The sequence below is a fragment of the Parasteatoda tepidariorum genome, chromosome 2, assembly GCF_043381705.1.
Source record: "Parasteatoda tepidariorum isolate YZ-2023 chromosome 2, CAS_Ptep_4.0, whole genome shotgun sequence".
Taxonomy (NCBI): Eukaryota; Metazoa; Arthropoda; class Arachnida; order Araneae; family Theridiidae; genus Parasteatoda; species Parasteatoda tepidariorum.
The window spans coordinates 60,803,973-60,817,507 of record NC_092205.1 but is presented as its reverse complement, the minus strand read 5'-3'; the positions used below and the strand labels follow the sequence as shown (position 1 = coordinate 60,817,507).

At 28.8% G+C, this 13,535-nt stretch overlaps 1 protein-coding gene across 1 annotated transcript in view; it reads right to left on the bottom strand.

Annotated features, from left to right (window-relative positions):
* Positions 1–2,993: 2,993 nt before the first annotated feature.
* Positions 2,994–13,535, bottom strand: part of LOC107436079 (cell adhesion molecule 2-like) — a 70,548-nt gene continuing 60,006 nt past the window's right edge. Inside the window, exons 5-8 of the mRNA XM_071177650.1 lie at positions 11,923–12,056; positions 8,764–8,947; positions 6,006–6,086; positions 2,994–4,897 (exon numbers count right to left, since the gene is read on the bottom strand). Of these exons, the coding sequence (XP_071033751.1) occupies positions 4,890–4,897; positions 6,006–6,086; positions 8,764–8,947; positions 11,923–12,056 (407 nt within the window). The 3' untranslated portion in view covers positions 2,994–4,889. The remainder of the gene's footprint in view (positions 4,898–6,005; positions 6,087–8,763; positions 8,948–11,922; positions 12,057–13,535) is intronic.

Genomic DNA, 13,535 nt, shown 5'->3' with positions numbered 1-13,535 from the left:
CCCCAAACGCCTTTTCAGCTTCATTCGTTAAAAACAATGCTAGTTAATTAACAAAACATTTTTTTTATTGAAATGTTAATTAAGGTGTCCACTTACATATTCGGTTAATAATTCTTATTTGTTTAAGCAAAATTACTTTGTTACAATATAATATTCTAATACCAAAAAGAGTACTTACGTAGCGTGAAAATATCTTTTGTGATGTAACTCTTTCAAAAGTACATAAAATGGTTGCCAGCAAGGGTGTATTTGTAGATTTATTGAATACACCTTGTGCGCCACCTAGGAACCAAATCTAGAACCCGACACTCGAAATTTTTGCTCTGTTACAATCGTACCCTGTTACAATTGACCCCACTCTCCCCTACTGTTTGTATATTTTAGCAGATATGTAAGTATAAAGTATAAAAAAATTTAAAAAAAAGTTAAGTTTTACCAACTCAGATGGATATTCCCTATTAATCTTTCTAAACTAAAAAAATTATAAAATAAAATAAATGAATACGAATAAGTATTATACTATAATTTACTAAATAAATTGTTTTTAAGAAATTATCAATATCGGTATTTTTTTCTTTTTCTTAGAATTTATCATACAACAGAATTAAAGGAAAATTTAAAGGAGTAAAAAATAATTTATGAAAGAATATGAAGAAACTTTTTAAAATTCATTGTTATAACATCACAATGGAGCATATTTAATGCTAGTTCATGGTATCTGAATTATTATCAATTTCTACGAGTAATTTAAAATTACTGTATTAAACGTAACAAAATCTCATAGCTTCGTTATTCTTAACTGGAACAAGCAAACAATTATTTATAGTAAATTATTTACAAATGGCGTTGTAAATAATTTACCATAAATAAATTACAACCAATTAAAAAAGATACACTAACTCTTAAAAAAAAAAAAAAAAACTAACATTTCCAATCATTTTACATAGATCGGTATACTAATGATATACTAACTTTTATGAAACTGATCGTGACTTCGTTTATGATAGTTAGTTATGTTCGACAGTTAAAATTTTCAGTAGTTGTTTTTAAATATTATTCCTTTTCTCCTTTACTTTAGTGGGATAGGTGTAGATTTCATAATTTAAAAAGAACGATACATAAACGTCTTTCTTATTAAGCATCTGCATTAAAGCTTCTTAAAAAATGATTATCGATAATTTACCACATAAAAAATTTTTTTAAAAAATAATTAGCATTTTAAATAATTTACCATAGATCATTTACCATCAATTAAAAAAAAGATACACTACCTTATTTTCTTTAAAAAAATATAGTATTAAAAATTATTTACCATAGACATTAAAAAAATGACAATTTGAGTAATCCTTTATAAGATTTTTCTTTTCAAATTCTCCGAGTCAAAAAAATTCGGTGACACCTCATCCCTTACTGTTTAATATAGCTTCATTTCTAATTTACAATACAATCGTAACAAAACTTATTTTGTGTTTCATTCTTTGGAAAGCACAAGCAAAATAATGTTTCTTAGCTCAGACGCCTGTCAATTTGTTGAACCAAAGTATCTGTTTCTCTTTTTGGGTGGGTGTTTATTTTTCCTTTAAGAAAGTTCTCGAACATCATAGAAAAGGGAAAATAAATGGGGGAAAAAAACTTGAGTTTGAGAGAGCGAATTTCAGAGACAACAGAAATAAGTTCACAAACTTTGCTGATAGCCACAAAGAAACTTTTTTCATCAGCTAAAAGTATCAAATTTTGGAAGAGAACTCTTTTGAAAGTAGTTTCGCCTTTTTTCAATATGATTCAATCATTGAAATTTTGAAAGCTTGAAATTATTTAAATGTTCTGATTTCAGAATGTCTTAGAAAAAAATGTATATGTATTTTTAAGCTTAAATATTTTTTCGATTGTTGATTTTTGAAAGGCTAGAAGTTTGAAAGATTTTTCGATTTTCTTTATGTTTGGAAAATATGCAAATGGCCTGTGCTGAAAATTAAACATTAAATAAAAGTATAAAAAAAAACATTTCTGTGTAAAATAAACTTTATATATGAAAATTTATACATTCTAGCATTGTTCAATTTTTATTTTCTAAAAGGTAAAATTTTGAAACTTATTCTGTAAATTAAAAGAAAATAAACTCAAAAGTACACAGTTCAAATTCCAGTTTTTGTTTTAACTGGTTCAAACTCTATACCTTTTCTCGAATCTTTTTGCGAATATATAATATCAATAAGTTTTTATTGTCAAAATGATGCTTTACATGTTTATTATATTTTAGATATAATTTTTCGGTAAGTGAAGTTACCAGATATTTTCATACGGGTGGTTTGCAATAGTTTTTAACGTTTTTACACCTACATTTTTTTTTCAATAAAAAAGACTACTATCGAGGAAAAAAATAGCTTGAGTATTTTCTTCACACTGTGACATGAGAGCTGCGGTAGCTCATAAGACATAGCGGTCGCCTTTGAAGCGTCGACTGGTCGTACGAATGCTGCTCACTTCTTTTACCGATATTTTATAGAGTTTTTAGTTTATTTGTGAAAGTAATGAAGTTTGTTTGTTAAGATAACAGTACTTATCTGTTTAAAAAACAGCCGTCTGCTTTTAAATAACGATATTTTTCTGTGAACGAAACGGTTTTATACTGGCACACTAGGTAGCAGTTTCTTTCTGTAAATTAAATAGGCTTTGGTTTGTGTATTATGAAAAAAATTTGTTTTATTTGCTTATTTTAAAGTAGTCTTAAATTAATCGAACAAAGGAGTAGTTAATGAGAATGTGGTTGAAATTTGAAACTTGCATATTTGCAATTTTCAGGTGTTTCGAATTTAATCTCGGAAGCTTTACCTGAAAATAATTATCTCTTGCAGATATACATCATATTCAATTATGAAATATTTATTCTTTTTTTATTATTTAGTTTTGTACCTGAGAATTGCAATTTCATTTATAAAACAAAACTTTTTTTCTTCTTTTTGTAAATTACACGGAAGATAAACTAATCTGAGTCATCAGACAGATATATACTCTCTTTATTTATAAAAATATTTCAAATTATTTATTACCACATACATACAGTCGTACAAAATTCTCACTTGAAAATATTTACAATAAACTATTCTACCAAAGTAAAATGTATACAGTAAACAATTATTACATTTATCATTAAAAGGGATATCAATCCAGTGCAATTGTGGCTTGGGCCGCATGCATTCCTTAATATCATTTACGAGAAAATAATTTTACAAACTCACTTCGAGTTTGCTATGAAACATTTATATATAGTATAATTACAACAAAAAAAGTGATATTAAAATAAATGATCAAGAAAGTATATCTACATCTCAGGAAAAAAATTTAGAATTTTTCGTATCTCGGTTGTGCATTATTTACATCAATTGGAAACGAAAATGTTTAAGATATAAAATATAAATTGAAATAAATATAGGACTATTTCAAAATGTGAGTTGATATATTTTTTTGCTGCATTTAGTATAAAAATCTCTTGATTGAGTTATAAATATCAATTAATTTTCCATTTGAAGTTTCATTAATATATGTTTGAAATATTTCGTTTTCGTTTCCATAGATGAAACGTTTATTGAGCCTGAGGATTTTAATTTACGGTTACATATCGTAAACACGGTATTTTCATTAACAAGAAAATTGCACTAGGAGATTTAAGCGAAATTTATCAAATAAAAAATCGTATTATTGGTTTATAAACTTTGTGGAAGTGTCGACTCCATCGCAAAGTAATATCATAAAATAAAGTTGTTTCTTCAACACATATGATAATTTATGTAAAATAATAAAAAATTATATAAAAACTGCAATATCATCACTGAACAGTCAGAAGAAACATTCAGAAAGAATTTCAGATAAATTATTTTGCACAATATTGTGGAACAAAGATATTGTGGCTCAAAAATTTGTAAGTGTATATCTAAATCAGCTACAGTTAAAATTAAAATGTGAAAGAAAAATTTGTATAAAACACATTAAAAAACTATTTGAATGAATCTGTATTAAAAATCATATGTATTAATTAATGCAGTCTCAAATATTTCAAACTAAATGCATTATTAAAAATAAGTTACTTCTTCATTAACCTTCCAGCAGGCCATTACCTTCATACCAACTAGATATGCTATTGCCAATTGTGGAATTGTTTGGAGTATAAATATTAATGTCATATTGCATTAAGGTTAATAATTACTTAAAAAGAAAGCCACTAGAATTGAAAGTCAGAAAAGTAATTCATATCCAGGTCTTTTCTTACACAGGGTGTTCTGTAAAGACCATAGCTAATATGTATTTTTAGAATATTTATCAAAAATGCATACACATTGGAGAGGATGCTATTAAACCATAAAAAAAAAATATTAAAAAAAAATATAAAAAAATAAATAAAATAAAATTAAAAAAAACGCAGTCGAAATCAGACAAATCATAGTACAGGAAGACGAATGTGAGGAACAACAACATGAGAGGAGTTAAAAGCCGATTATTGGATACACCCTCAAGTATTAGCCTCCAATTAAACCTGTTTTGATGTTTATTACATACACCTTCCTCTACTGTAATTTTACAGATTTTAATATCCTTTTTTTCTCACTTAAATATTAACTTGTTACCTTCTATAAATAACTTTGTATATTTTCATTTAAATATTTTCAAAATACACATTAAGGGCAGTTTTTACGGAACGCTCTGTATGCAGGCCTACTGGAATGTTAATGCACGTTGATTTTTAAAACTAAACTCGCATTTAATTTTGAACAAGCAAGGATTCTACAAGAAATAATAATTTTTTCTCCTTCTAAATTTTAACATCTAAAGTATTGAAAACTTAATAATAGACAATTTTCTTTTTCAGTAGCTTCATCAGGACGGAACATCGCTTAAAAACCTGAAAAAAAGCATTTTTGAGCATATGTAATTCATAATAAATGAAACAATTGATCGCGAACCAAACTGGAGTATTTTCCTTAAAAATATTTAAAATTATGTCAATCATTATTTCTAATATTTTAATATAATTATAGCATATTATCTAATCTAAAAAAAATTCAAAAACAAAAATATCATGAAACGGACTGTGTTGGTAGTCGATATTTTTCCGTTTCTTCAGTACATTTCCCTTTAAAATTTCTGCCTTTGATATAGATTTTCCTTTTCTACTCTTTAATTCTCGTTTTCCCCCTCCACAAATTGTATCAGTGAAAAACGAAATGTTTCAAATCCGTTTCTCATTTAGTGTTTCCATTTGATTCAATTAATAAACTTTCGGATAAATAACATTTAATAATACTCCGGACAAAATACTGAAATTTTATAAAATTACTTTTTATAAAGAAATTTCTTCATTATAGTCAAATTTTAAGTTTTAGAATTCGTTAAAGAACAGCATAAAGAATTCACGATCCGAAAATCATGGTTTAAATTTATCAAATTAAGACAAAAAAATTAAAGAATAAATAGCAAATGTATTAAAGAAATAACTACGTTCCGTTCTGTGTTTACGTAATTTTATAATGAATCAAACGATTCGATAATGATAAAACGATTTCAAACAAAACTGCTTTCGAAATAATCAAAATTAAACTATTTTAAATTTTGTAAAGTTTTTTAATTTTTTTCTTTTATTTAATTTTTTATTATTTAATTATTTATTATCTAACTATTTAATTTTTTTATTATTTAATTATTTCATTTTTTATTTAATTTCATTTTATTTTTTATTTTATTTATTTCGTTCCTTTTGTTGTCCGAATTTTGAAAATTTCAATAAAACGTTTACTGTACTTCTTCATATTTTGATATCTTTGGTTATCAAATTGATTGTATATTACTTTTCTTAAGTAATAGGAGTTTAAACATCTGACGATATATCACTCAGTATTTTTTATATTTTTTTGCATTTTTATGATTTAAATTCTGAGGACATTTATATCTTTATAAATTGAAAGAGTATTAAAATAAAGTAAAAAATAGCATGAAAAATGAAATATACTTACGAAAATTAATATAAAGATGAAAACAAATGAGCGTCAGTGATAGAAAATTGCTTAGAAAATTTGTGGAAGCATAACTTATTTCTAAAAAGAACAAAAAATAATTATTTTAACTGTTATCGAATATACATGTTATTTCGTACTGACGGCAATTTCAATATATCCTCTTAAAATACTGGATGGAACTTAGAGTAATAAGTAAAAAAATAATGAAAACGGATAACATATTAATTTAGTGAAAGATGAAGCTCCAAGGCAATTCCAAATAACTGGCTAATACATTTTAGCCCAATTAGAAAAACTTTACTGCGGTTCATGTTATTCCCGACCTAAATTATGACTGGACATGGTTAGAAAATGCATTTACGTTTTCTTACCTATACAGTTTAAGGGCATGTGTGCATAGTTCATATTTCATTTCTTACAAGATTCTCTTATTCAGAATTTGTAATGCAAAGCAGTGGCTAATACTGAACCATAATAAAACTGCGTAGTTTACTTTTATTTTAATTTTGTGTATTAAAAGAACATTTTATTGTAGTGTGGTGCTAAATAAAAATTGAGCACTGAAATAACTTTCTCTATTGCACGGAAACTTGATAGTTCCATAGATTTTAAGTATGGTAATTAATTGCTATTTTTACACTCTATTGAACTATTGAGTTGTTTTAAATTGAAAATATGACAAAAAAAGCACTATCTCTGAATTAATTATTCCTTAAAAGATAGAGGTAATCATAGTCTAGAAAATGTGATCGCAGTAGTTTAAAGAAGACAGAGGTCTAAAGTTTATGCCTTCATAATGCTAACTTTATTGTATTTAATTTTACTCTTTGTAAGTAAGTAGAGTGTAGCGTATCTACCACTACAAAATTACAACTACAATTCACTAGTATATAAGACATGTTAACTCGACTCTATGTTGGGGTACCTTTTCATAGATGACGGTTGACATAGTCGATAACTCCGCCCCCCACATTGGTGACCCGGACGTGATGTGAACACACCTACCTCGGCAGTAACGCCCTCTTCGATATGAACTTGCCTATCTAGACAGTACCGCCTACTTCGATGGATGATCCACATTGAACAGTTGACTTGCTACTTGTGACTGCGACATTATCTACCTCCTCGCACTGTTGCTACTCAGTCTCGTCTCGATCACGCACAACGTCGGCTTGCATACTTGTGATTACTCGACTGCTAACGGCAACAGAGGAGCGACTACGACCGTGAAGTTAATACACCTCTCACATTCCGCACTCAAAAAATACGGTGATCTTAATACAGCTCTCCCGGCTTCTCACAAAACAGCAATGAATCAACTAGTGGTATTCGTTCATCGAATTCTATCACAGATATAATTCTGGTGGGGGAGTACTGTAGCGTATCTACCACTACAAAATTACAACTACAATTCACTAGTATATAAGACATGTTAACTCGATTCTATGTTGGGGTACCTTTTCATAGATGACGGTTGACATGGTCTGTAACAACTCTCCCCACATAGAGGTAATTTTAATTGAGAAATTTCAAGCTTAAATGTATAAATGGTGAAAATATTCAACCATTTTTTTTTAAATTACTGCTCGGGAGCTATTTGAACAATTCGTCTAAGTTTTGAATTTTCTTCTTTAAAGTAAGATAGTCTGAAGTGTTGCATTTTTATTTAGCTTCAATTGCTTCAAGTAAGCAAAAACATCTTTTGATTGTTTTCATATTTCATTTCAAAAATCTTGTAATAGTGTTTATAATACTGTACTTCGTAAAATTTTTATAATACTGTAGTTCATATTAAAGAACTATTTAAAAACCATAGAAAATCGTCATCTTCACTGAAGCAGAAAATAAGAGTCAATTGTTAACGAACATGCATGCAATTCCATCTCGAATTCTTGCACTCGAAAATTTTTCTAAGTTCAAACATTATTAATTAATTACAATACCTATCAAAACCTAAGACTTTAAAAAATTTAATCTATTAATAAAAGAATGAAGTGCATGAAAAATTTAATGTGAGAAATCTTTCCTAATTTTACGAACACCTCTTTTCTCTTCAATAATTTTTGTAGTTTTTAAATTAATAAAAATATTCTACAGAGCATATTTTTTACGTTAAATCTAACTTCGTTTCACTTGTCTCAAAATTTTTCAGTGTCAATTTGGTAGGGTTCGATTTTATTTGCTTTATTAGTTACTGACTGCTGCTTATCCACCAAATTCATATTACTTAGGATCTGTTTAGTCTAAATTTACGCCCATCAATACTCCTGCTATTAACATTGATTGTCGAAAGAAATTTATACAAATACATTGGTATTTTTTAATAAATTATTCAAACATAACAAAAAGTTCAGTATATTTCTTAAAAATTTTTTAGAGTGATTCTGAGATAGAAACGATTTGAATGTATCCACGCTCAAAAAAATGAAAACGACTGGAAAAAAGATTTAACTAATCGATCAAAATTATTTGTAAATTAAATATCTGGATTGCAACTGTCTAACTGATTTCCTAAAATTGACACGAAATTAAAGCCTTTAAAAATTTTGATAGCCTCACTAAACAACTGTCATCACTATTTATTTTTTTTAGAATGTGATTTCCTTGGACATATTGATAAAAAATTCTGTACTGTCGAATTCTGAATTATGTATTATTTGTGTTAAGATATCATTTTTTTACAACTGTAATTTCTAAATTATGTAGTTCTTATTAATGCAGACTAAATAATAGTGATAGAAATATAAATACTTACCTAATATTTTCACATCTTTGCTAACAATTTCAAAAGCTCCAGAAAATGATGCTATACATTTGATAGATGCTTTACCTTTAGTGAATAAACTTTTTGTTACTTTTAAGTAAAGTGAATTCGAAGATATTTGTAGGCTATTTCGCTTCATGGATACACCATGGTCACGTGTTTCGCCTTCAGCCACCTGTAATAAAATTTCTGAATTTAAAACATTTTCGGCTTGTTTTTCCAAGATAAGTTTTGCACAGCAACAAAAGTTAAAAATGAAAATTATTCATGTAAATATTCTTAAACGCTCATGAAGTTTTATTACGCTGTTCTTAAAGTTAACGTGTGGGTTTTGAAAGTTGGAAAAAGTTCAATGAAACAAAAATTTTTTTTTGGAAATTAAGTTTTGTAAAATCATTGGTATGACTTAAATTGCAGACGATACTTTTTTTTCCAAATATTTTAAAGATAGAATCGGTGATGTTTACTTGCTTAGAGCTCTCATTGATCAAAAAAGGAATTGATTGCATGTTCTTTAATACTTAATTACTTTTATTTGATATGTCAGATAAACTGAATGATCAACAGGAACGTCGTAGCATACACAGATTACGTTGCCAATTGAGTAATTTTTAAGTAATCTGTTACCACGTACTTATTTTTTTATATATATATTAATGCTTTTATTTTAAAAAAATGCTTAATAATTTTTTTTACAATGATGTATTTCTGTAAAATTAAGCAATCTAAAATCAATGATAGTTGAAATTAAATTTTTTTTTATTGATAAGCAGAATAAATGGGCAAATATAGTGCTAAATCGTTCTGGAGAACGATTAAAAATTGTCATACATATTCCCGCCGATAATGCACTAAAGAGAAAATTTAATAGCAAAATGAAACTAATTCATTCAAGAGAAGCATAGTAAATCGCAATACTATTATTGATGCCAATAGTGTTTAATTGAGTTTGGTAATAGGTTCGAACTTAAATAAAAATAAATATGTACCAAAAAGCAAAATTACTGAATAAATTGTACTAATCTGTTTAGGAGAAAAGTAAAAAATTAGCCATGCTATTATTTTTATTTCCAATGAGCTGCACAATCGGTCTTGCCGATGAGCAGACCTAGTGCTTTCTCCAGAGGTGGTATCCACTCTTTCAGGACCACCACAATGGGTGAGATACCGTTGGTCACGTTAATTTGGACGTCTAGTTTCTGCCACACTAGATGGCAGTACCGAGTCTCTATTTGGATGCTAAAGTGCACTAGGAATGTAATTTTGCTGGAAATGATAAGAGCCAATAAGGCACTCCAGGGATCTTTTACATGCCGCATAATCATACGACATGGCCGCTGAGGATTTTCTGCATCCCAAAAATTCGGTGGCTGGGCCGGGGATCGAACCCGCAGACTTGGGCTCAGAAGGCCAACGACAAACCTACTGCGCCCCCCAGCCATACTATTATTTATTTTGGAGCCATAGGTACTAATAAAACTATAAGATATGCACTGAAAAGCAAAATTAATGGGGAAATGGTTCGATATCGTTTAGATAAAATACAAAATTTGCCTTACTATTATTGACGCCAATGGTGCTTAATTAAATTTGGGAATAGACACTTTTGGTGAAAAGAACTTCAGATATTATGGTAATAGGAGTAATTTTAACAAGTGTCAAATAATCTAATATAGGTTCAACTAGTATATTTGGTACCGCTTAAAACTATATCAATACTGTACAGTTGTAGTGTAGATATTGCGGAAAAAGATTTTTTACGGGTCTTCGAAAGTGTTAGATATGAAAGAAATGTGATAAATTTTGACTATCAGTAGTTGGAATTGCGCAATGACATCATGTCAAGAGATACTGAATTCAGTTAATCATTATTTCGATGAGATAAACTACTAACGACCTACTTAGCTTAATCTAATAATGTAAAGTCACCGGCAATTACAAAAAATTGTAATAAAAATTGGAATTATTTTATCTTTATTAATTGCGTTGGTATACTGCCTTTCATTTATGTGTATGATTTTGTACTACTGATTTCGTAATAGATCCAGTACTGACTTATTGATTGTTTAATTTAGTTAGGTATACTGCTTAGGTTAGGTTAGGTATTACGGGTATTCAGTTAGTTGAGCTAATAAATAGAGCCAGTTCCCAGAATTCTATTATTGAAAATGAATCAGATCCAGACAGAAATTTATAGTATCATTCACTGAGCATTGTTACAACTGTTTTTTCTGAGCAATGAATTTAGGGGAGAGAAAAAAAAAATTAAATATATCCGAATACAAAATGTAGAGAAAAAAATATTATTGATTTTCTGTATTATTTCGTATCTGAACATTTCAATAAATGTATTCTAATTTCAAAATATTTAAAAATTTAAAAAACTTAAATAAAATTTAAATCTTCAATAAGATGTTTTTTTTATTATTGAGTGTGTAGTAATTGAAACTAGTATCTTTCTTATTATTTATGGAAGTCTTCGAGAAATGAATGGTTTGCCTTGCAAATCCATTCTGTGTTTTATTCACCAAGTTTTCAAAAGATAAGAAGTAGAAACTTTACGAACTCTCATTAAATATATAAAGTCTTTTGTCAATAGATAATACCAAATTGATTCTTTTATCCTTCTCGACTTTAAAGCTATTGTTCCATTAAGACGGAAAAAAACTATTCAGTTGCGATAATCGGCAGAGAAATTAGTAGTAACAAGGTGTGTTTCATATGCGATTCATTCCTATTGTATTTTTTTATATGTTCCATTAATAACTTCTAAATCTCAGTGGAAGCATTTTTTTAAAAAGTCATCAAATCTTCTCCGTCTAGTTATTACTAATTAAATAAACCGCTAATAAAATGGTTAGATCCATCTTAATTTAATGCAGTGCTTTGTAATCATAGCAAATAAATCTATTCTACAATAATCTATCTATTATAGAACCTTTGTTATGAATTTACATGGTAGACCGTAAAAATTAGTGTTTCAAAAGGGAATAAGTATAAATTTGTAATAAAATCTGACGAATTATTTTCGAGATTAATCGCGACTGAATGGAATAATTTATATTTTGAACCGGTTTCTGCAGTATATTTTGAACCGGTTTTTCCTTTTTACGTATTTAGACTCTAAAAAGTTAGTTCATATATACTCACTGGCTGTTCATTAACAAGCCAACTCAATTTGGCAGCAGGCTTTGACTCAGCAGATGTGCAATTCAGCGTTATATTTTCTCCAAACTCGTAACTCTTATCGCCACCACTAATTTGTGGGCCTTCAGATGGTAAAACTGTAAATGAAATACACAATAAGTTATAGCAATTAAATTGACACCTTAATAGCTTTAAATTAAAAAACAAGCTTTTTTTCATGCTGTTAGAAATTCCTCTGAAAAAAAATTTTAGTTAGCAATTCATTTAATTGTTATTTTATCATATTTAAACAAAAATGTCGGATAAGAGTAAATAAGATGGTATTCAAACTGTTAACAGTAAAGACCGTTTATTAACATCTTTCACTAATTACGGTTAAGCAACCAGAATTTTATCTCGCCAACTATGCCCACCTACAATGTAAAAAACTCCCAAAACATTTTTGAATATATGAGGCAGCTACGTTGCATGAAGTTCTCAAAAACGATTCTGCGTATTTCTAATACCTCTGAAACGGAATCGGAGTCAATTGGATTCAGTTTCGTGCTTTTGAAAATAAAAGAAATGTTCCTCAATTGATTGGAAACATGGTATTAACTGACAGAACGGGGGTTTGAGTCCCAGCGTTGACTACATTATTTCCTACATTCTTTTCAATGAAGGAAGAGTTTCTAGTGTCCTACACTCCCCAAGTTGTATTTGGTACACTCTAATGCCTATTATCTAACTAAAAGTCTAGCTCCAATGTCCAGTTGAATTCCTTTTTTACTTTATTGAAACCATGCTAGTTTTGGATTGTTGGTGTTATAACCATACTAGTTATAAACGGTCTCAAGTTAAAAAATGTTCTTTGCCGTTAACGTTTCGATTAGTTGAATGAACAGATAGCTGCCGGTTATTTTACCATAATTTTAGAATGAAAAAATTCTAACAGTGTAGTTTAGAACAGAAGATACATAATAATAACAGAGGATAATAAACAGAAGATTACACTTTTGGTTATCACATAAGCATGCATATAGGTTATTAGCAATATGTTATTTTATCTGAATAACACATAGATAATGAAAAAAAATCCTTTTCAGTTCCATTTCAACTTTACTTGCAATGCATGCCCAAATTGATTTAGTAAATATATATATACATGTATATGTGTATATGTGTATATATATATATATATATATATAAACTGCTGTTTGTTGAAAATGCAACACCCTGAAGGAATCATCAGAATCAAATGAAATTCGCAGCAAATGTCAATTATAGGATATTATGCAAATTAATAAAGTTTCAGAGCCATCGCGCGTGCGTGGCGCGCGCAGCGCCCTCTGAATTGATGCTGAAAGCGTATAAATAAAGTGCTGTAGCGGGACGTTGAAAATAGTCTATGATTATTTGTTAGTGGCAAACGTTTAGTGAGACCTGAGTATGCCTCCACGACGGAAGAATAAGAAATTCAAGCAACTTACGGAGTTTGAACGAGGGAGGATAATCGGCCTTCGAGAAGGAGGATTTTCCTATCGCGCAATAGCAGCTCGTATGCAGCGGAACAGTTCCACAGTGATGCGAGTTTGGAAGCAGTGGACCGACGAGCACCGAACAACTCGAAAAACAGG